At 38.3% G+C, this 24,022-nt stretch overlaps 1 protein-coding gene across 16 annotated transcripts in view; it reads left to right on the top strand.

The window, feature by feature from the left end:
• ASXL3 (ASXL transcriptional regulator 3) overlaps positions 1–24,022 on the top strand; it is a 147,649-nt gene that overhangs the window by 36,996 nt on the left and 86,631 nt on the right. For 10 of the 16 annotated variants that reach the window (XM_039524847.1, XM_039524850.1, XM_039524845.1 and 7 more), the window contains 3 exons: positions 748–750; positions 18,764–18,872; positions 20,199–20,310. In XM_039524847.1, the coding sequence (XP_039380781.1) occupies positions 18,795–18,872; positions 20,199–20,310 (190 nt within the window). In that variant the 5' untranslated portion in view covers positions 748–750; positions 18,764–18,794. Of the gene's footprint in view, positions 1–747; positions 751–1,093; positions 1,195–3,126; positions 3,130–14,294; positions 14,558–15,240; positions 15,244–18,070; positions 18,124–18,763; positions 18,873–20,198; positions 20,311–24,022 lie in introns of those variants that run through there. The other 6 variants (XM_039524848.1, XM_039524849.1, XM_039524852.1 and 3 more) reach the window with 4 other exon arrangements.

The raw sequence follows: 24,022 nt of genomic DNA on the forward strand, positions 1-24,022 counted from the left end.
TGTATCCAGTGGTTTCTCCCGGTTGGTTTAAAATAACTAATGTGGTAGTTTTTCCCCTGATTTAACAGATCTTCTGTTTTGGGGAGCAGTTTCCTGATACTCAATCTTAGAATTTTCCCTTGCTTAATTTAATCTTTTTACCTATGTCCAGTCAAAGTGTGTGTTCATCTGAACCCTTGTTAACTTAACCACTATTATGTAAAGAGTGGTATGTTCTCTGAGGTTTGTCTTAATCAGCCAGCTTTGCCAACATCTCCTGGTTAAGAGGAGGGAGACTGTAAATTGGTTTTCTAATAATATGAACCCCTTATTTTCCAGAGCTCTTAGCATTTTAAGAAATCTTCAGTTCATTGAGGTTTGGTGGCAGATAGAGCTTGTGAAGGACTATGCTCAGCTCAATGGGCTGTATGTAATGCAATAACTTTTTAACTTCTTATCCAATCAGTTCAGAATTTCAGACAATTTTGCAGGCCTCCGTGGTCAGAACTCTCTGCTGCTATTAGGGAAAATCTGGAAACTGAAAGGGGAAAAATGGGGGACACATGGAACCCTGACAGTTGATTAGCACTGCCACAGCTGTAAACACCTCTGTAATTGACTATAGGTAAAAGGACTAGTTGATGGCACCCATTAACACCTGCATACTCAGTCTCATCTGTTGTCCTCCTAATAGAGTTTAACAGGTTGATACCCTCAATGATCTATATCTCAGAAAGAAAGAATACAAATAACTTGGGGGACTAGGAGGAAGTGGGGGCAGAATGGGGAAGTCCACACAGTCCCTGACATGGGGGATCCTGGTAGGGGGAAAGGGGAATAGAGGTATACAGAAAACCCTGGCAGGGGGAAGATTAGGTGATCCTGATGAGAGGATGTGGGGACACTCGCAAACCCTCTACCTTGCAGGCCTATCTTAACCAATGTGCCCTCAGGACACTTTCACAGGGCTTCCATCTCAGAGGGGCCCACAGCCACTGGGGAAAACCCCCCAAAATAAAACTCAGTGATGCTGCAACCCTGTGCATAGTTTAGCAGGCAGTGCCATTTACTCAAATTTGGCTCAGCTGCTCCTCCATCACAGCTGGGATCAGGAGTGGCAATCTGAGCTGGGACAGGAGTGGAGCACTGCTCAAGAAGGGGTGGAGGAGGGTGCACAGCCAAGAAGGTCCTGGGGGCAAGTTGCTGTGCCCTGGGGTGAGTGGGGAGTATTGGGAGGCGGCGTGTGTGGGGGCGAGTGGAGCACGGGTGTGTGTGTGCGGGATTGGGGGCTGGGATGTTGGAGGAGAAGGGGATGTTGGAGGTTGTGGCCAGGCCAGTATGGCTGAGTTGCTGGGGGGCTGTGGTGAGCAGGATATATTACAGGGCTGCTGGGATGTGTGTGTGGAGGCTGTCAGGCTAAGTGGGAGCTGGTGGAGAGTTGTTGAAGTGTATATATGGGGTAGGAGGGGCATTCTGGGGTCTGTTTCTGAAATGTTATTCATACATTGGTATATTTTAACTTCCAAAACATCTCTGTGTAGAAATAAAACCAAAAATGACTGCAAGACTTCTCTTTACAAGGATTTTGATATAGATCAAGTGTAACTCTTCAGGAAGGCATATCATAGACACTCTAAATGCAGCATCTTTTATTTTGTTTAAAGCTAAATAGTTCTGTTTTCTTATAATTTTCTCGATTCTTATACCAATCTTTAAAGTTACTGTGAGATCAAATTACTTTGTCCAATTTTCAGTGTGAAAGCAGAATGAAAATGAAAAGCAATTAGTATGCTGATACGGAAATTTTTCTTAATTCCTTATATGACATTATCTGAAAGAAAAAAGTGTACTACTTAATATACGGTTAGTTTTTGGTTAAGCCACATGAAAAATTCCCATTTTCTGCACATAATTCACATACAACTCAGTATTTATCAATACAGATGACTTTCTGAACACTGAACTCTCAATAATCCTTTGGCTGGCAAATATTCAAGGTGTAAATGGGAGGAATTGACAAGTAGAAGCCATTTTTTTACCTTTGTGAATAGGATTAATGAATTTTTTAAACAAAATTTAGGGACATTAACATCCTCTGATCTGTAGTTATTCAAACAGTAAAGATGCTATGAGAAGATAGAAAATGTTCTTAGAGAGTGCTCTTTTGAGCTATTTGCCTTGACAGGTAAATGAGACAAAATAGATTCTCTTTTCTCATTCATAATGGACTTTACCTGCAATTGGAGAGCAGACAATGGAATTTGGAAGCTCTTCTGGTAGAAGATGCTTGTTCACTAGATGGAAACCAGAAAAATGTGTAGCTTCTAGACTCTCTCTCTCAGTATATAGCCTTCATGGATAAAATTTTAGCTTTTACCTGTTTCTTTATGAGACTGCTTCAGTTATTACTGAGATCAGTTTATCAGCTTTTGAGAATCCAACCAAGGGATATTTTTTGTCTTTTAGAAGAGCTTGAAATGCTTTCATGTCTATCATATTATACATATCTGAAGACAATTGTAAATTTGTACTGAAAATAACCACTGTTGTTTTCCACTATTTATTTTAATTTATCTTTGTTTGTGCTACCAGTCCATCTCTTTGTTTAATAGACCTTTAAAATATTTTAAATATCTGGTCAATTAGAAATTGAACCACATTATCTGAAGAATGACATCCTTCCTCTACAACTACCCCAGCCAAAAAGCGAGAGACAATCTAAGACTTGAGAGGGTGAAAAGGCTGGGAAAGAAATGTCCAAAAAATAAATGCTGTTGGCTATAATCTTTTCTCAAGAGCTACTAAACTTTGGTTATGTTATGGATTGAGAGCAGGTGAAAATCAGCCCAGTTTCAACCTCTTCATATATGCTAAATATCAAAGAAACTTTTTTTTTGTTTGGTTGGGTTTTTTTGTTTTGTTTTGCAAGAGTGTTACAAAGTTGTAAACCTAACCAGCTATATCAAAATATCATTCCACCAGATGATGTATAGAAATGCATGAACTAAGGCAGTGATATTATGGAGAGAGTTGCTGTCCATAGATTTGCACTAGACTGATAAAAATTAAGGAGATCTTAGACATCAAAATACTGTGAGGGTTGTGTGGCAACCTGGTCCATAATCTTAGCTAGAAAAGGAAGATTAGGAAGTTGGTCAGATTGTCATTATCAAGTGCTGATAATTTCCTGAGGAAAAAAATTCTTTATAACAGCAAAATGCCTTTTCATAGGGAGGCACTGAATTTTTTTCACCAGTACTGTACCCATTTTTCCATATTAGTTCTTATCATCCAGAAAGACATGTAACCTGAATCGTTCTGCTTACCTCTGGCCACTGACACTCACAGATACCAAAACGCAGCCAGAGAAGTCTTAGTTTTTGCCATATGTGTATGTCCTCTTGTATCTGTGAGATGTAGTGTGGTCCAAACCCATTCATTTTTTTTATCCACAAAGTTACTAGGAATTTCCTCACAATGAGGGGAACTTAAACTGAGATTTGATGTCCAATTCATCAACCAAAACAAATCTGGTGGTTGAAAATTTAAGGCCTTATTGGGGAGGCGAAGGACGTTGCTTTGCCTCCCTGGCCACCAACAGGATAGAAGTACTCCTATCTCAAACTGTAGGAAGGAGGGGTTGGTCCCCGACATCAGTTAAGTACCACAGGATTGGCTTCAAAGGCCGTTTATGCAACTAAACCTCCCTCTCCCACCTAGTATCTCACTGCCCAGTGTCCCTGTAAAGGTTTCGAGGGAAGAGAGAGGCAACTTTTTCCAGTGGATGAGTTTCATACACCAAAAAATTCAAAACCATCAATTTCTCCTATCTTGTGGTAGATCTTGCCCCCATCACTTGCCAGCTCTCTCAATTTTATCCTGAATCTCACAATACTAGATATTTTTTTAAAAGCCCTATTTCATATGACTGCCTGAGAATCTCAGGTTTTAATTTTTAACAAAATTAGTTTCTAGCTGTCATGGTTATGGATTAAAGCTTGAAAATATGAACTGTAAAGCCTCAAAAATCAGAGATCAAATAAAAAGAACCATATATATATATATATATATCCTGATTTTTAAACCAGTCTTATGATTTTAATGGGCCAAACTTTTTATTTGTTTTGAACACTTGGAGTTGGCCCTACTGGAAAAAATAGGTATGTTTTTACACCACAATCCAAAAGTAAGCCCTCAAATCTGGGTCTGTTGTTGGGGGTTAGTTCATGGTGAGTTAATAGGGGAGGACACTTGTCTCTTGCAAAGTATCCTGGTTGGTTGGAAAGAGGGCCAGAAGGCAGGCCCGAGCTCTGTTGGTGCACAGGCCCTCTGCACTTTTTACCATTTTTTTGGAGTTAATGTTGGCTGTGCTAGTTATGCATATCTAACATACCTATCTGGTGAATCTAGATACATTTTCTGATGTGCAGTGGGAGGCTCTGATATTCACGAAGGTATTTAAGCACATGCCTATCTTGAAATCCATATGCACGTTCAATGAAGTGTGTATTTGCAGGATCAGTGTCATACTTATACCATGAATACATAAGATTAAAACATTAAATAGATTCTTACTGAAGAATACATAAACAATATTCTCATTAAACATGAATTAGAAATAGTTACCAAACTTTCTACTCTCAGTTGATAAATATATTATCCAGTAATGTTTACCATTTAATGGTATTCATCCAAAAGGAAGTATTTAGACACTGAAATCAAGGTAATAATAAATGATAAATAAATATCCTAACAATTCCTGGGTAAGAGTTAAGATTGTTTTGTGATGAAATATGCATTTCTTTGTAATTAGTGGGTAAAATCTTTGACCCATTTAAGTTAATGGCAATCTTTGTCATTGACTAGGAATCAAGATTTCACCCAGTAAGAATAATGTGCTTGTCTGTTACGAGAGCAGTATAAGATTTATGATTCCCTTAATTATTCATTTCTCCACAGTTTAGTGCTGGGATCTTGCAATTGATGTGATAGGTAATATTGTTGTTGTCACCTAACAACCTTAACTGATTATGGAATGAAGTTTTGAAAGTACATTGAGATTTTACCATATGCTAAGCTTAAAAACCACTCTCAGAATTAATAAACCACTCAAGGTCAAAAAAGAACAAAGAAGAGCTAATGATAACATAACTTGTAATAGTGGAATCTGCATCTGGGCCAAATTAAAACATGAAGGTTCAATAATCTGCCTAGTACTTTGAAGGAAAGAAAGGAGGTTTCTACAGTGGAACACTGCTAACTATAACTTCTTCAGCATAGTGATTCACTGTGCATATTCCAATCTGAGCAGCATACCTTCCATATTTAAATGTGTGTTTCCTCAAAAACACAATCTTAACTTGAACCGGTACTCTAGGCCATGTAAAATTTGATTTTTTCTTAATTATATATACCATAACTGCAGGCTGTATATTCTAGTGTTCCGTGATAGATGAGAGTTGTTAACAAAAATATTTTGAAGACATACTTGACTGTGCTAGGCAGCAAAACCTTAGCAGTTATATTTATTTTGGAGTAGTCAAAGGCAAGCAGATATCCTTCTGCTGATATTTAATTCTGATACCAAGAAGTATTACTATAAGATCACTATTTTTGGCTTTCCTTGATAGCCAGTCGTCTTGTTTGTGACTGTCATTTCTCAGTATCACTTCATAGATGTTTGAGTTGAGGGTATTTAAAGGGTAAATTACTACAGAAAGAGAGGATTTTCCCAACCCAGCTTTTATTATAGAGGAAAGAATCTTCTTTCTGCTGTTCTACTCTAATATCCCCCAAAATAGATTTTGTTTTTTAAATTTTTATTTTTTTCATTTATTGTTTAAATATAAATGGTTTATGTAGAAATAGGATGATACTTTCCCACATTTTATTTCCCCCCTGCCCCCGATTGTAAAAATTTGATATACTAAGACATGAAAATGAATGTTTTTGGAGGGGAACCCCACTTGATGTTCAGTGTCAAAATTGTAAACTGTCACTCTCTCAAAACAAATCAGATGAAAAATAATGACCCATAAAAAGCAGAGGAGAAAATCATGAATGCTTACAAGGAGGGAAAAAAACTACTTTCCTGCATTTTTCATGTTTTAAAGGAGGAATAAAAGGTGCTGTCCCTGCAGAGTTTTGCACAGAAATAGGGGAACATAAAATAAGGCTTAACTAGGGTTGTTAGCTTTAGATCAGAAGTCACAGAGTGATTATTATCTTTGACTTCCAGAGTACTTTGTGCTAAAAAGATTTTATTTCTAAATGACCGATTTAAATCCACTGTACTCTACACTCCTTTGCAACTAGTCAAGGCACCTTTAAATTTAGAGTATTGGGGATTTTTTTTTGCCTAGAAGTTTTCTTTGTGTCTTTTCACAGCCATTGTTTGTTGTCCCACCATGGAGCTCATCCTCCTCGCCAGAGATTTGAATTGGACTCCTTTCAGAATATATCAGTGATGCTTTTCTCCTTGATGGAGGGGGTCGCTGAAGACGTGTAGCTTCATATCTCATAGCGTGCTGGTCAGATTTCCTTATATCTGAGAACAAAACTGATAATTGCAACCCAACCTGTTCTTAAAGATCCACAAATGTTTCATGGATCACTTGGGTGGGGGGGAAGAGGGAGAAATCACTGTAGTAGGTATGAATTCTGCTTGTATCATCATCATTTCTTCTCCCCACCCCACCTCCACCCTCTCAATTCCCCCCGCCTGTGTTTTGTTACTGACATTTCCATGAAAACATCTTTGTTCCTTGGTTTATGTTTTCCTACTGTTTTTTCCTCTTTTGAAGTCAGTTTTCTGTTTTTTACATCATGGTTGCTGTATTGATGGCTGGGAATAAAGATCTTATTTGCACTTAAATATCCTTCCTAGGGAAGAGGAAAAGGGTCAGGTGAGGGGGGATGAAATTATGGAATAGGGTCAAAATTATTTCCTAGTAGAGTATATTTCAGTGGTTGTAATAGAGTCTCAAAAGCTCTTTAAATAAAAAACTGAACCATCCTCACTGTGGTCAGGGAAACTATATTAGAATACTTTTAGCAGCAGAATCCAAGTGTGTATGTGATTGAAGCTAGCAATGTTGTGGCCCCTATTCAGTTGGACCTAAGAACTCATCCTTAAGTAAAAAAAACAGTAAAATCGTTATAATATTGATATTCCTCTGACTTGATGTAAAGGTAGAGATTAGGCATGAGGTAAATTTTGGATGGAGGAATAATTTCCTCAGAAATTTTAAGCGGGAATTCCAAATCTTACTCAGAAAAGTGTGTGCTAGAAACTGCACATTAATGTGGCAAATTCAAACAGGACAGCATCTTGGCAACTTGTCAGTTTTAAAATACTGGATTAAAGGAGTAAAATAATTAAGATCAGCTAAACATATTGAGACTTTTGTTAGTGAAAGCAGCTGAAAGAAAATGTGCACTATTTTTCTCTACAGCATATTTGTATTAAAGCTGGCCCTCTCAGCAGAATGTGAGATTTTCATAAACTCTTTCCATACATAGATCCTTCCGTTTCATGTCACATTCTGGCTTTCAAAATGTCAGTAATTTTTTTTAGGTTTTAACAATTTCGGAGAGAAAAGATATATCTGTAAACATCCATCAGATGAAAACAAAATCTTCACATTCAACAATTGCCAGTTATTTCACCAAATAGTGTTTTTGGACTGGTTTAAAGAATGATTAGGTATTGGCATAATTTAACACATTTTTCATTTACCTGAAATATGTATTTTTATTTAATTTCAAAAATTTAGTAATTGGATTTTTGGTGTTGGATTTTTTTGCATGGCTGTGAGGGGGAAAGAGGGCTGATATGTGCTTTATCACCTCTTGGGTGTTCCCTTGATCTAATTTTAGTAACATTTTGCATTTGTCTTTGCAGCGGGTGTGACTTGAAAAAATTTATTTTTCTAGACTAGCTATAAAAATAAATATGGCTAATTTCTCTGGAGCTGTAAGTGGGCTCAGTTCCATTGAGTTAGATCAGTGGTTCTCAAACTTGGGCCCCCCTTCTTTGTGTCTGTAGTCATTCACACTCCCCCTCCCTCCACAAGTACATATACCGCCACCCAGCTCTGAAGACAGAGCAGAGAGCAGCAGCGGCTGCTGCTTGGCGCCCAGCTCTGAAGGCAACACTGCGCCAGTAGCAGCAAGAAGTAAGGGTGGCAATGTGAAAAAGTGATATTCATCAATATCACTTTTCACAGCAAACTTAGCGCCCCTGTGCCACCTTTGCTTCTGCGCTGCTGCTGCTGCACCCCTCCAGGTGAGAGATGCGGGGGACAGGGAAGAATCTGAGCCCAGGCTGCCTCCCTGTGAGAGAATGGGAGGCGGGGGAGAAGGATACCCTGAGCCCATGTGGTGGGGCTCCAGCTGATAGCTCAGTGGTTTGAGCATTGGCCTGCTAAACCCAGGGTTGTGAGTTCAATCCTTGAGGGGCCCACTTAGGGATCTGGGGCAAAAATCAGTACTTGGTCCTGCTAGTGAAGGCAAGGGGGCTGGACTCAATGACCTTTCAAGGTCCCTTCCAGTTCTAGGAGATAGGTATATCTCCTATTATTAATCTCCTCCTTCTGGGTGTGCACGGCCCTCCTGCAGGAGCCCCAGCCCAGTCACCTTGGGCTGACAGACAGAGAGCTCTAATCCCCTGCCCCCAACACACACACAGGCACATCTTGTGGTTCCCTTAACACATTCTCATGCTTCCCTTGAGAGGACTGCCCCATAGTGACAACTGTTGAGTTAGATGGATTTTCAGGAGCAGATAATTTGTCCCTTCTCTTCTTCTTTGTGTGTGACTTTGATACAGTCACTTTCAAACACTGTAAGTGCTCCCTTTGGTGGTTAACTTAACACATGAACATTTTACTTACTTTGCACAAAAGTGTGTCAGTCTGCTCCTAAGGTTCATATTCTTGTGGAGCTGTGTTTTCATGGAAAAACACAATTAGTATTATATTTCTTTAGGATATTTTACCTTGTAAATTATCACTTGGCTAGCCAATGAAATTCTGACCACACAAAGAATAAAGCTAGTTAGAAAAGGAAAAGGTCAGTGTGTGGTTTTTTCCCAAAACAACCCGAAGAGGTTTTTGTGGGGGAGGCTAACCGTTTTAAGATGGCTAAATTAAACAACAGAATTAGTGATAACTTTCTGTAGCTCCCTAGTGTGGGATTAAATGTTAGAGAAGGAAGGGGATTAAAATAATGCTAAATGTGTCTTGTTTGACATGGTCATTTAGTTTCAAACTTAATTTTTTGTTGAAGAATGAATGACATACAATTGACACCCAACTCAAAGGACAGAGATTTGGAAGCTAACTATTCATTTTGTGTTCACACATTTTATGGCGGTTTGTCTTGTGTTTAGTACATTTCTAATTATAGCACAGTGATATTTTTTCACTTTCTAATCAAATACATTTAAAAATCACAAGTGCCTGTGAAATATGATATGAAAACAAGACTTTCAGTACATAATATGCATCAAAACCATAATTTCTCAAGCAGAAAGAATAGGTTTATTGGCTTTGGGGGAATCTCCTTTTATGACCTTTACCTCTTCTTCCATGGCTTGTTCTCCATGGCAAGAGCCCATGTGTTTCCTCTCCCCCTAATTTTGTTCTTCAAGACAGCCACTAGCATTGGAGCAGAAACAAAAAAGTAGTTATACAATTAGTTATAATTATTAATAGGCTACTTTGTAATGAAAAAAGTGAAGAAAAATCACACTTACTTGCTTATTGAAGAAAATGACTATCACAAAGTTATATACTCTTTTGGTGGTTTAAGTGTGCCTTGCTCAAAGTAGTGAAATACCTGCTCGTAGATTATACTGAATGGAGAGGAAATCCTATGTTTGGGGGGACACTTTAGCTAATGTCTTTGGCAACCATTTTAGCGCATGCTGAATTCTTCCTGCTTCAGTTTCCATTTTTATTCTGAAACAGTTTTTGATGAGGATTTCAAAAAGTACTTTTTTGTTTCTGCCTGAGTTTCGTAAGCATGCATTTTAAAAATTTATCATCATTATTAGCATTAGATTATTTCTATATTCTGCATACTGCAACTACCACATTGGAAAAGATTGCTCAGGATGGAAATGGGCTTACAATAAGAACATAAGACTGGCCATACTGGGTCAGACCAATGGTCCATTTATTTCAATCTCCTGTCTTGCGACAGTGGCCAATGCCAAATGCTTTGGAGGGAATGAGCAGAACGGGGTATTATCAAGTGATCCATCCCCTGTTGTCCAGTCCCAACTTCTGGCATTTAGAGGCTTAGGTGCACCTAGAGCATGGGGTTGCATCTTTGACTGTCTTGGTTAGTAGCCATTGATGGACTTACCCTCAATGAATTGATCTAATCCTTTTCTGAACCCAGTTTACTTTCGGCTTTCACAATATCCCATTAGTGAGTTCCACAGGTTCACTGTGCATTGTGTGAAGGAGTACTTCCTTTATATTTGTTGTTGTTCTGCTGCATATTTTTGTTGGATTCTTGTGTTACGTGAAAGGGAAATAACATATCCCTATTCACTTTCTGCACACCATTCATGACCATTATAGACCTCTATCCTATCCCCCCTTATTCATCTCTTTTCTAAGATGAACAGTTCCAGTCTTTTTAATCTCTTCCCATATAGAAGCTATTCCATACTCCTAATCATTTTTGTTCCCTTCTCTGTAACTTTTCCAATTCTAATATATATTTTTTGAGATGGGGCAAGCAGGACTGTACACAGTATTAAGGTGTGGTGTAACGGGGATTTATAAAGTGGCATTATGATATGTTCTTTCTCATTATCTATCCCTTTCCTAATGGCTCCTAACATTCTGTTTGCTTTTTTGACTGGTGCTGCGCATTGAGCAGATGTTTTCAGAAAACTATCCATTAAGACTGCAAGATGTCTGTCTTGACTGGTAACAGCTAATTTAGACCCCATCATTTTATATGTATAGTTGGGATTAAGTTTTCCAAAGCACATTGCATTGCATTTATTAACATTGAATTTCACCTGCCATTTTGTTGCCATGTCACCTAGTTTAGTCAGATCCCTTTATAACTCTTTGCAGTCAATCTTGGACTTAACTATCTTGAGTAATTTTGTGTCATCCCACTGTCCACCTCCTTTCCAGATTATTTATGAATACATTGAACAGCACAGGTCCCAGAACAGATACTTGGGGGAACCTGCTTTTTACCTCTCTCCATTGTGAAAACTGACCATTTATTTCTACCCTTTGTTTCCTGTTTTTAACCAGTTACTGATGCATGAGAGAACCTTTCCTCCTATCCCACAATTGCTTAGTTGGCTGAAGAACCTTTGATGTGGGACCTTGTCAAAGACATTCTGAGAGTACAAGTACACTACATCAACTGGATCACTCTTGTCCACATGCTTGTTGACACCCTCAGAATTCTAATAGCTGTGTTGACTCTTCCCCAACATACTGTGTTCATCTATGTGTCTGATAATTCTGTTCTTTACTATAGTTTCAACCAAATGCCTAGTACTGAAGTTAGACTTACCAGCCAGAATTTCCTCTGAAGCCTTTTTAAAAATTAGTGTTATATTAGCTATCCTCCAGTCATTTCGTACAGAGGCTGATTGAAGCAATAGGTTACATATCAGAGTTAGTAGTTCTACAGTTTCATATCTGAGTTTCTTCAGAACTCTCAGATTTGCCACCTAAAATGAATGAATAAGGTGTTGGAATCGCGCTTACGTTCTCCGCAGTGAAGATTGATGAAAAAATTCATTTAGCTTCTCTGCAACATCCTTATCTTCTTTGAGTGCTCCTTTGGCACTTTGATCATCCAGTGGCTCCACTGGTTATTTGGCAGGCTTACTGCTAATTATGTACTTAATTTTTGTTGTTAGTTTGTGTGTCTTTTGCTAGATGCTCTTCAAATTCTTTTTTGTTCTGCCTCATTATATTTTTACACTTGACTTGACAGAGTTTGTGTTCCTATCTATTTTCCTCAGTAGGATTTGACTCCAATTTTTAAAGGATGCTTTTTTGCCTTTGTCTCTTTTACTTTGTTTAACCATGGTGGCATTTTTTATCTTTTTTTTTTTTTAATTTGGGGAATACATTTAGTTTGAGCTTCTGTTATGGTATTTTTAAATAGTTTCCATGCAGCTTACAGGCATTTCACTCTTGTGACTGTTCCTTTTAATTTCCATTTAACCAGCTTTCTCATTTTTGTGTAGATCTCCTTTTTAAAGTTATGTGCTACTGTGGTGGGTTTCTTTTGTTTTTTTCCCTCCCTGCAAGGCAGTTACATTTCAGTATGAGTATGTCTCATCTTCTTGGTTTTTTTTTCTCTCTGCTTCCCCCAAATGCAGAACAAATTACAGTGAAAGCATGTTTTGTAAAATATTATTCTCATTTCCTTTCTGGTCAAGGTAACTTATAGTAATAAGCATTATGTTATTTAAAGGGGCTTCCTAATGATACAAGCATATTCTTTAGAACCTATGAATATTAGAAATATACAGGGTGGTATTTTAAGCAGTGTCTGACAAAAGGGCACAGATCAGTTAAAAGAGAACAAGCATAGCTTTTTAAAAAAGTGAATGTAAGGTGTAAATATAATTTGTCTGTACAGTATATGTTGTGACATTTGTATTATATATATTTTTTCTAGTTTAGCCACCTACAATATGGTTAGTATCTTATTCTTCAGTATAAACTTTCTTTTGCGTTGTACTTTTACCTTCATGTGAGAAGTTTTTCTTTGTTCAGGAAGACAGTGTTACATCGTAGTTTGCCCACCCCTGACCTACAGCCTGCGGGATGGTCCTGCCTGGCTCCCGAGCTCCTGGCCCGGGAAGCTAGCCCCTGGCCCCTCTTTCTCCCCCCCCCCCCCCGCCCGCGGCCGCAGCTCGCTCATTCTGCCGCCGGCGCAATGCTCTGGGCGGCGGGGCTGTGAGCTCTTGGGACTGGTGGTGTCGTTGTCATGGCCTGGCTCCAGCGCTGCCAGCCACCAGTGCTCCAGGCAGTGCGGTAAGGGGGCAGGGAGCAGGGGGGGTTGGATAGAGGGCAGGGGAGTTCGGGGTGGTGGTCAGGGGGTGGGGGTGTGGATAAGGGTCAGGGCGGGAAACAGGGTGTTGAATGGGGGCAGGGGTCCCCGGGGCAGTCAGGAAGGAGGGGGGGTTGGATGGGGCAGCAGGGGGCAGTCAGGGGCCGGGGTTCCAGGGGCAGTCAGGGGACAGGGAGAAGGGGTGGTTGGATGGGGCAGGGGCCTGGGGGGGGAGCCGTCAGGGAATAGGGGGGATTGGATGGGGCAGGAGTCCTGGGTGGGGTGCAGATAGGAGGTGGGGGCCGGGCCACGACCCCCTCCCCTAACTGGCCCTCCATACAATTTACGAAACCCGATGCAGCCCTCAGGCCAAAAAGTTTGCCTGCCCCTGTTGTAGGTTAAAGATCCATGTTTGCAGTTCTTGCTTTCCAAAGTGTATATACTCTGTGAGGTATTAAATAATCTGTAACAGAATACACTCTGTGTCCGCTTCAGTGAACCACTATCTTACATTATGACCAATTTGCTTATATGGGTGGTGATGGTCAGGGGAGAGAACTCCTGAAAACCTTAGGAGAACTATAAATTATTTAATCTAGTGTAGTATCAATAGTCCTTATGTTGGTGAAGTTGTAACTTTTTTTACATTTAATTACTTGATCAGTTGCTTTAAATTAGGGGTGAATTCTGTAAAATTATATTCAAGTAAATAATGTACATAAGTGTAGCTACTGAATGAGGGTGGTTCTTAGACATGGGCACCTCTAAGCAAATATAGTTGAAAACTAGAAAATGTCCCCGCCCAGATCCTGTAGTGCGTGTGGGTCTGACTAGATGGAGACGTTTGCGGGATCAGAGCTTTGTGTATGTTCATGTGTATTTTTCCTAGTTGAAATGATTTTGCTCACTTTAAGTTTTGTGTCAGCTAGTTCTTGAAGAGGAGAGGGGTAATAACCTCATGCTGATTGTTACAGTGTAAGGAAGGGCTTGATCCAAAGCTGCATGAAGTCAATTAAAGTATTTCCACTGCCTTTAGCTGGCCTTTGGATCAGGCCCCATATGTGTTGCTTTACAATGTGCATGGGCAGACAACATGCTCAGTCAAGGCTTCCCCCAGCATTTCTGGCTGTCACATATATTGAAAAAATATTAGTTTAATTTATTTATAGTGTAGGGTAAATCTCTAGCTTCTACAGAATATTTGAATACTACTAAAGATACGGCTCGTGTTAGCTCTAGGGATTAGTAATAAGTTATGGAGCTTTCACTTTTGGTTTGTTTCCAGTAGTGGTCAAAAGTTGTTAGTGTCAGTTGGCTGTTTGATTGCCCGTGTGAAATGAATTGGTGATTTTAGTACCATTTGCAGCACTCAGGTGTCCACATTATTGAAATTGTCATCAGACTTGGAACTAAGTGACACCCTTGTTACTAATCTTGATGAAGAGGCCTAAACAAAAATCTGCATGTGCGTAATGGCTGGACTCCTCTTGTTGCTACTGGTGGCCTCCCTTCTTCTGCAGTTGAGGTACATTGGCTGGGCAGTGTGGGGAAATATTTGTCTGCTATGCTGTACTTGTTTAAATTGAATTTAATCAATTAATTTCCCTTTTTTTTTAAACAGTGTACTTTGGCAAGCCATCTTTCGCATGGCAATCCATCTTGATTAAAAACTAGGCTACACAACTTTTTTTTTTTTTTTTTTTTAATTTTTATAAACATTTTTTTCATGCTGCTTAATCTTAAAAAAAAAAAAAACCTTTTTTGTTTTGACTTTTTCTTTTTCTCTCAAAAAAATCTTTCTTCAGTTCTCCCAGATGTTTTATGGAGGATAATTGAACATAGTTGTCAGATTTCTTTCTTGTCTACTTGCAGAGGGTTAATTTAGTTAACTCCTGCTGCAGAACCTGCAGAGGGAGCTCAAAAGCACAAAATACAAGATCCTTTTTGAGGGGAGAAAGGGGAAGCTTGCACTGGTAAATGGAAGTTTGTGTGCATATTAGGAGGAAGATACCACACAGTGTTTAAGAACTTGTGTCCTTCTAAATCATAACAGTTTTAGAAAACAACAAATTTTGCATCCTAAACTACTTGACAATATCTTTTAAATTATCAAAAAGTCGTAACACCTTTTTGTATTGGAAGACTAACCAATTATTCTTTTTCTTGTTTTGTATGTGGTTGCTTCGTGCCTCCCTAACTCCTTTATAGGAAGTAAGTATCTTTTAAAATATTTTATACTTTTGAAAGTATTTTCTAAAAGTGCTTGTTTTTTGTGTGTGAGAGTAAATCGGTTTTCTTGTGGTAACAGGAAATACCCACCTTAAAGACATATACTATTACAGATGAAAGTACTCAAGAATGTTTTTCATAATAACAAAATAGTTTTCCACACAGTATAAAATGTAATTTTAAAATAGGGTGACTAGATGTCCTGATTTTATAGGGACAGTCCCCATTTTTGGGTCTTTTTCTTATATAGACTCCTATTACCCTCCCACCCCTGTACCGATATTTCACATTTGCTGTCTAGTCACCCTATTTTAAAATGTAAAATAATTTTCATATATGCTGATTTATAGTAACAAACATTTTTTCAATGTGTAGGTTTAAAACACGTGGCTCTTTTAGAGTCATAAATACCAAGGCACGATGTGCAACTTGGTCAAAATTGAACTGATTCTGATACAGTTTGACCCAAAGTTTTTTGAGTATCTTCTGTTTGACATGCAAGGAATAAAATAGTGCAGAGAAGTCACAAAATGCCTAGGAAAGACCTAGTGAAAGGGGAAAACAGCCGTGTAGCTTTTTAAGATACTCTTGGGCAACTGCAGCCTTGACTCTCTCTACCATAAAGACGAAAGAGTGGTAGCCTGTGAAAAGAGGAGTGTGGCCTTCAAGAAGGAGGGAAGGTTGGAGTGCTCATTATATGTTTCATGCATCCCTAGCAAACTAGGGTAATATTCAGACTCAGTTCCACTCAGCTGACACCACACTGCATGATTGGATCGTTGGTCATTGGGTTTTCAGGATGCAGCCTGGTGCTTCCTGAAGAAGTATGTGGCAAGTTCTCCTGAGGATTATACAGTTCAAATTCAACACAAGGAGAATTGGTCTGATCTCCACTTCCCCCTCTTGGTGTTCTACAGGAGGGGAGCTAATATAGGGATTGTTGAAGTTGGCACATCAGTAGCTGACATGGATTCCTTTGTACTCTGAAAGTTGTTACTATTGTCCATTTACCAATTGGCCAGTATTTGAAGATTAAGATACCTGCTGTGAGAACAATAGTGGCTGTGGGGGGAGAGTTCTACATTTTGAGTGCATTTATCTTGTATTGTAATTGCCTAATGATGAGATACCTAAACACAAGTGTTGTGACCAAAATCTCTCTAGATGGACCAGCAGCAGAAATTAGAAGAAAGATGCTAAATGCAAACTTGAGTATTATATAGACACACACAACTCTATTTTGTTATTCCATGCATAGAATTCAGCTGCCTTTGCAGTTAGCATCTTCCTATCAGCATCCTGCTGAAATAGTCTTCATTTTTGACAGCTTCACTAAATAGAAGCTCCAAGCATCTGACATAATTATCAGTAGCTTCAAGTTATATATGTTATCAGCTAAAAAATGTAACTTGAGAAAAATGGTCTTGCATTGCTCAGTTAAATGCCATATGTCACTGTATGTGCACCAGTAATTCAATAAGAACATTTCTAGAGAAAGGTGTGCATCTCATTTGAACTGTGTTCACTGATCTTCAAACAGTTACAAGACATTTTAATATATTCTACTTTACAGCTAGTACAATAACTGTACTTGTAATTTACTCACATCCTAGACTGGTCACATAGTAGTATATCAGCTCAAAATCACATGTAGGATTCTTTTTATTTGCAGGAAAAATATTTTTTTTAAAGAACAAATCCTTTAAAAATGTTATTTTGTATGTTTTAAAATTTACCATTTAATATCTGACATGAAGCTCTATAAGCCGCAGTTTTAGCTGTAGTATTGGTTTTTAATGAAGAAGCAGCATGTACACTGTCTGAAAGTCAATACAGAAGTAGATATTGTGGTAATATGGTACTTTAGGTAACCTATAATAAATTATATCATACAGCTGTTCTGATATGAGGACACCTTAACTAACTACTTATGAGCTTTTACTGGAACAACAAATAAATGATCATATAATCCATTTTGTCAGAAAATTAGTGTACACCTCTACCCCGATATAACACTGTCCTCGGGAGCCAAAAAATTGTACCGCATTATAGGTGAAACCGCGTTATGTCGAACTTACTTTGATCTGCCGGAGTGCGCAGCCCCCCCCTCCCCCCCGGAGCACTGCGTTACTGTGTTATATCCGAATTCGTGTTATATCGGGTCGTATTATATCGGGGTAGAGGTATGTATATATATTATGGACAAATTCTGCTTTGAGATGCAACCATTGAACTCATTAGGAACAGTGTGCACATCAGAGGACAGAATTTAGCTCCTACCAATAAAATCTACCAGAAACAGTTTTGAATAGGGACTACTATAATTAAAAATTGTATAATGGACTCCTGAACCATAATTCCTGCAGCCTTTTTGTATTGTCTAACTGAAGCATATTAGTTTCTGATGGACTTTAAGTTCCAGGCCCAGTATTTTGCTGGTGTAGCCTCAGTCCTGCAAACAATCATGCATAACTTTACACATATGACTAGTTAGTCTTAAGTCAATGGGACTGTTTATGTGGATAAAGTTAAGCATGTGTGTTTGCAAGATTGGAGTCTATGTGAAGAAACACAATTGAAAGTTCAGTCTCTAATAATAAGTATAGCAATGTGTGTGGGGAGATAGGTGTACTGTCATCGTATCTATAAACGCTGTAATTAATTTTAGTTATTCCATTAATATGAAATAGGATAAGTTTGTGAGCGCTCCCTGCACCCCCACTATCCCCCAGATTAACTTTTCAGAATAATATGAATTTAGCCAGAGCAAAAATGCATGCTTTGTTTTTCTCTTGCATGTAAAATCTAGCCCTGTGTATACATCACATAAAGATATTCGTACAAATTAAACACAGTGTGAAGGTATTGATTTTATTTGACCATTTTTAAAAGGTACTTTAAAGTTCATTTCAATATGATATTGCATATAATTATTGCTCCACTAAAAGTATAAAATATGTGTGTGTATGTTTCTATAGTAACTTAGGTTGGCCATTTTAGGAAAATACTGTCCTAAATAACTTTAACTCCTGTAAGTTTAAATATGTTCTTCCTGGGCTCTTTATTATTATTCTTTTGTTGCCTTTCATCCTATGGGATGCAGCTGCCCTTGAACTTGGTACTGTTTTGATCATTCATGTGCAGCAGCCACATTGTCTGTAACATTTTGAAAATGAGGCTTCATGGTGTTATTTGTGAAGTAATTTCACATAAATATTTGGACTTTGGTTCCTTTAGAATGTGGAGCTGGTTGCTATATGAAGAAAAGCATAATTATAATTCACAGACTTTTTGCCTGAAGCCTAGGGGACAGATGCATATGATTAAGTTTGAAACTGGCCTGTTATTGTAATGTAGATGTTTTCAAGGTTGGGAGAATTTAAAAAAAAAAAAAAAAGGCAAGGCAAGCATGGGTTTAAAAAAAAAAGAAAAAAGAGGGAATAGTTTTACAAGAGGCACTCGATCTTGGACTGCTTTATTTTTGCACAATTTTATTTTTCAGTGGAACCTCTCCATTAGCTTGTCTGAATGCAATGCTTCATACTAACACTCGTGTAGGTGATGGAACATTCTTCAAAATCCCTGGGAAGTTGGGACTCTATGCTCTCAAAGTAAGTTGAATTTTTGCATATAGAAAGTACATAAAGTGGATTAATAACGCCATGTATGTCTCAATAGATATAAAGGTAAACAAATTAGATTCTGTGAGGAGTAGATGAGCTGAAAGTCTTTTTCTAACTGTTTTCAGATGTCTTATAATGAAAGTAAACACTGAATGTTTTATCTCAAAGAGTATACGTGTTCTTGAATTTGGCGTATGGTAAGAAAACCATGCTATAGAGTTGTTAACAGAAAGGCCTTTGTTTTATAAGCAGTGAGTTCAAGAAGATCACTGACTTTCTCATGAAGTAATTGTGTTAATATTTAATTTTTTTGAACAGTGGAAGACTTTTGCAAGTTCAGTGTAAATAGCTTTTAAGTTGCAACTTATTTTAAATCAGGAATATAATTACAGTGATAAAATCCTGAGTGGTTTGATATTAAGTGGTGGTGATGGTTGTAGTTGTGGGTTTTTTCTTGTGTGTTTGAAAACATTTTTTTTCCCCCTGATACCCATGATCAAACTATAGTGGCTTCATACTGGGGCGGAGGGTGAAGTAGGGGCAAGAAAACAATAATGTGAAATTACATGTTCTACAGACTAGATTTAATCTATTGAAGTTTTGGGGGAAATTCTTTGATATTTGTGATAGAAAAATAATTGTGCACAGTTTAGAAACAATAAAAGCAGTATGGATAATGTTGGTCCTTAGAACTAAAAATACACTGTTTTTTGGTTAACAATGAATGTATTTCAGAATAATCATTTTCTCATTTGCTAGTGGAAGAATGTTTAGTTTGGTCTTGTTTTAAATCTGAAGAGATCCCTGGCTCGAAACCAGGTATTTGCAATCATTCCCATGGCTTGTGAGTTCCAGGTTACTATTTGAATTCAGGAAACAGGCACAGGCAAAAGAGAAACATTAAAGGATTTGTGTTTCTCTTGCAGCACTTAGGAGGTTCAGCTAGATGACTAGAATTTTTAAGTGCCAAACAAGTCTGTTCAAACATAAAAAGCGAAAGAAGTGCATTTTGATTTATAACTTTTTCTTACAAAAGTCTAAATTGTGACTTTTTACAGGATAACTTGAAAATCAAAAGCTTAAAAGAGCTATCTCGTAAAGATCACGTTTTACTTCTTTCCATAAAGTAACTCATATACAGGAAGCAGATTAGTTTTTGAAATGTAGACACCCAAATGTGTTGCAACAGTTTTACCTTTGGGTAAACCTAACAGTAATATAAACATTTTTTGTGGCTGGCCTTACATTATTTTTCTTTTCTCTCTCCTCTCCCCACCCCCATTTGGGTTTTCTTGGGGGTTTTTTTAACTGCAGAAAGAAGAATCTACATGCCCAGCAGATGGAACATTGGATATAGGATGTGAATCTGAGTTAGATGGCACTGAAATGGCTGAGACAAACAATAGTAATGGAGAAGAAAATGGAGGTAGGTATTCTTAATTTCACTTTACAGGAGCTACTATGGAAAGCATATATACCAATTAGGTTCATTATTCATGTTTTCAAAATAAACTATGGTGGTTTTTGCAATTAGTTAAAACAACTTTGAGAAACAACGTCCTAATTTTGTTGTTATGAAGGGGTCAGGGCCACATGAGAAAAGTGGCCTTTTTGTTTTTAAAAGACAGGTATGTTATGGGGAAGCTATGGAGTATTTATAATGTTCTAAGTAGACCTGTTTTTCATGTAGTATTTCCCCCCTTCTCCCTCTAGTATATCGCTTGCCTTCTTAGGCCTTCTTAGGCCCCAATCTTGCAGAGTGTAGGTAGAGTAGGTAGGTAGGTAGGTAGACTCTGTCCTACACCTGACTGGAGCCCCAGTGGGATTTTGCATGGGCACAGGGTTCCTCCAACACAGTTCTTTGTGTAGGACAAGGTCTTAGGTTTATAAACTCTTTGGGGCAGGGATCTTACTTTGTGCTGGTATGGTGCCCAGTACAATGGAGGCAGTGTGACTTAAATCTTAAATACCAATACGCTGAACAATGGTACTTTAAAATGCCACCCTTAGAAATAAAACGTCTTACTTTTAGGAGGTAATAGATACGTATAAAGAGAGAACCTACTCCCTCAAATTTTCATCATATATAAACCCCTAAACCAAGTACTAACAATTAGTGGTGAATGCTATAGCTCTTGAAGATTAACCAGTAAAGTGTTTATACTGTGCATACTTTACAGTATATTGGAAGTTTTCATGGCTATATGCCACTGGAATTGCCCTTTTTTGAGCATTTCTCTCTTCTGCCTTCCCTCTTGAACCCTGACCCACTAGTGGACTTGAAGCATACCCTTTTGGATCTTTCTGAGGCATAAGGGTGGATGAATACCCGTTATTGGATTTATATAATCTTTGTGGATATTATTACTCAGATAAATATAAGGAAGGATAGAATGAGGAAGGATGTTCCAGTGGTTTGGGCACCAGCTTAGGATACAGGAGTCCTGGGTTAATGTCCCTGGTCTGCCACAGAATCCCTGTGTGATCTTGGGCAAGTCACTAAGGGCTGGTCTACACTGGGGGGGGATCGATCTAAGATACGCAACTTCAGCTACGTGAATAGCGTAGCTGAAGTCGAAGTACCTTAGATCGAATTACTTACCGTCCTCACGGCGCAGGATTGACGTCTGCGGCTCCTCATGTTGACTCCGCTACCGCCGTTCGCATTAGTGGAATTCTGGAGTCGACAGGAGGGCGTTCGGGGATCGATATATCGCGTCTAGATGAGACGTGATATATCGATCCCCGAGAAATCGATTGCTACCCGCCGATCCGGCCGGTAGTGAAGCCGTGCCCTAAGTCTCTTTGTGCCTCAGTTCCTCATCTGTAAAATGGGGATTATGATATTTATCTACCTCGCAGGGGTGTTGTGAGGATAAATATATTAAAGATTGTGAGGTGCTCAGAAACCATGATTATGGGGCCATATATATACTTAAGATAGAAGGCATTTGTGAGTTGAATTATGAGATTGTGAATCTGGATAGAGCTATAAAGGGCATGTACTGTTAGATGGCTGAACTTTTCATTTCCTTACTTTAGAGACTTTTATTTTAGATATGTAATGTGTGCAGCCTTAACTGGCACATAGTGCAAGAAGGACTTTTAAGAAGTATTTCAAGGGCAAATGAAATCCTAGGAAAGTCATAAATCCATTACTAAGCAGGTATGGAAAAATTGTCAATAATGATGCAAAGAAAGCAAAAACATTGAATAAATATTTCTGATTTGTACTAGGAAAGAAGCTGGGTAAAGTTTAATGTCTAGTTTGCTTCAGTCTTCACTAAAAAGGATAATGATGAGCAATACTCAACAAAATTAATATTAACAACAAAGGGAAGAAATGCTAGCTGAAACAGGGAAAGAACAGGTTAAAGAATACTTGGGTAAGTTAGATGTATTCAAGTTGGGCAGGGTCTGATGAAGTTCATCCTAGGGTGCTTAGGGATCTAATTGAAGCAGTCTTGGAACTGTTAGCATTTATCTTTGAGAAGTCGTGGAGGACCAGTGAAGTCTCGGAGGACTAGAGGAGGGCAAATATAATACTTACCTTTTAAAAAGGGGAACAAAGGGGACCCAGGAAATTATAGACCTGGCAGTGTAACTGCAATACCTGGAAAGATGGTGGAAGAAATGATTAAACAATCACTTTGTAAGCACATAGAGGATAAGAGGGTTATAAGGAATAGCCAGCATGGATTTGTCAAGAACAAATCATGCCAAACCAATCTAATTTCCTTCTTTGACAGGATTATTGCTCTAGTGGATGGGGCAAACAGTAGGTGTGATATCTTGATTTTAGTGAGTCTTTTGACACAATCTAGCTAAGTGCATGTTTTGTCCTTTGAGTGAGGTGCATTACTGAGTGTATATATTTTATTAAAACCGCTTGGAAATGACTTCGTTGAAAAAAAGATCACTTATGGAAGAAAAGAGTGTTTTCCAAAACAAATGGGCAAATTTATATTTTTTTCACAGAGGTAAAAGATATAATTCAATGCCTTATTTGTCAGCAAACGATTGCTGTTCCCAAGGAGTATAATGTGCGTCGGCACCACGACATGATGCACCGTGAAAAATATGATGCATTCACCGGAAAAACCCGAGAGGAAAAAGTTCAGCAACTTAAAGCAGCATTTGCCAAGCAAAGAAATTTCTTTTCGGGGATTAACAAGTCTAGCAAAAATTCAGTAAGAGCAAGTTTTGTGATAAGTGAAATGATAGCTAAATCATTGTGACCTTTTACAGAAGGCTTATTCATAAAAGAATGTCTTATGAAGGACAGCGAAATTTTATGTCCTGATAGGAAGAGAGTTTTGAATGCATAAGCTTGTCTGCCAATACAGTTGCCTGCAGGATAACAGATTTAGCAGATAATGTGCAAAAACAATTGATTCAAATGGCAAAAGACTTCGAAGCATTTTCAATTGCTCTTGATGAGAGTACAGATGTCTCAGATACTGCACACTGTGCAGTGTTCATTAGAGGTGTGGATTGCAATTTGAATATAACTGAAGAATTGCTAGACTTAATGCCACTGAAGGGTACCTCAATGGAACGTGACATATTTCAAGAACTTGAAGAGTGCATTGAAAAAGCTGCGCTGCCATGGAACAAACTCGTATTTTTTGGCTACGGACGGTGCACCATCAATGTGCTCTGAAAACGTTGGTGTGGTTGGATTATTGAAGACCAAACCGAACAGCCTCAATATACCAGGAATTAGCTTCACCGGTATACATTGTATTTTGCACCAAGAAGCCCTGTGTAGTAAAAGTCTACAAATGAAGGAAGTTATGGATGTAGTTGTTAAAACTGTTAATTTTATACGTGCCTGAGGGCTAAATCACAGACAGTTCACTTCTTTTCTAGCAAGTATGGACAGTGAATATGGGGAACTTCTGTATCACACTCAGGTTAGATGATTGAGTCGTGGAAATGTTTTGAAGCGGGTTTTTATGCACTTAGAGAGGAGATTGATTACTTCATGAAAATGAAAAACAAGGAGGTTCCACAGCTTCAGTGTGACACCATTTTGAAGCAGAAGTATACAGATGTTGGAATTCCAGAATTCTACAGGTTTCTTTCACAAGAAAGATTTCCCATGTTATTCTCTGCTTCCGCAAGGATAATTGCAA

Source organism: Mauremys reevesii, linkage group 2 (assembly GCF_016161935.1).
Source record: "Mauremys reevesii isolate NIE-2019 linkage group 2, ASM1616193v1, whole genome shotgun sequence".
Lineage (NCBI taxonomy): Eukaryota > Metazoa > Chordata > Testudines > Geoemydidae > Mauremys > Mauremys reevesii.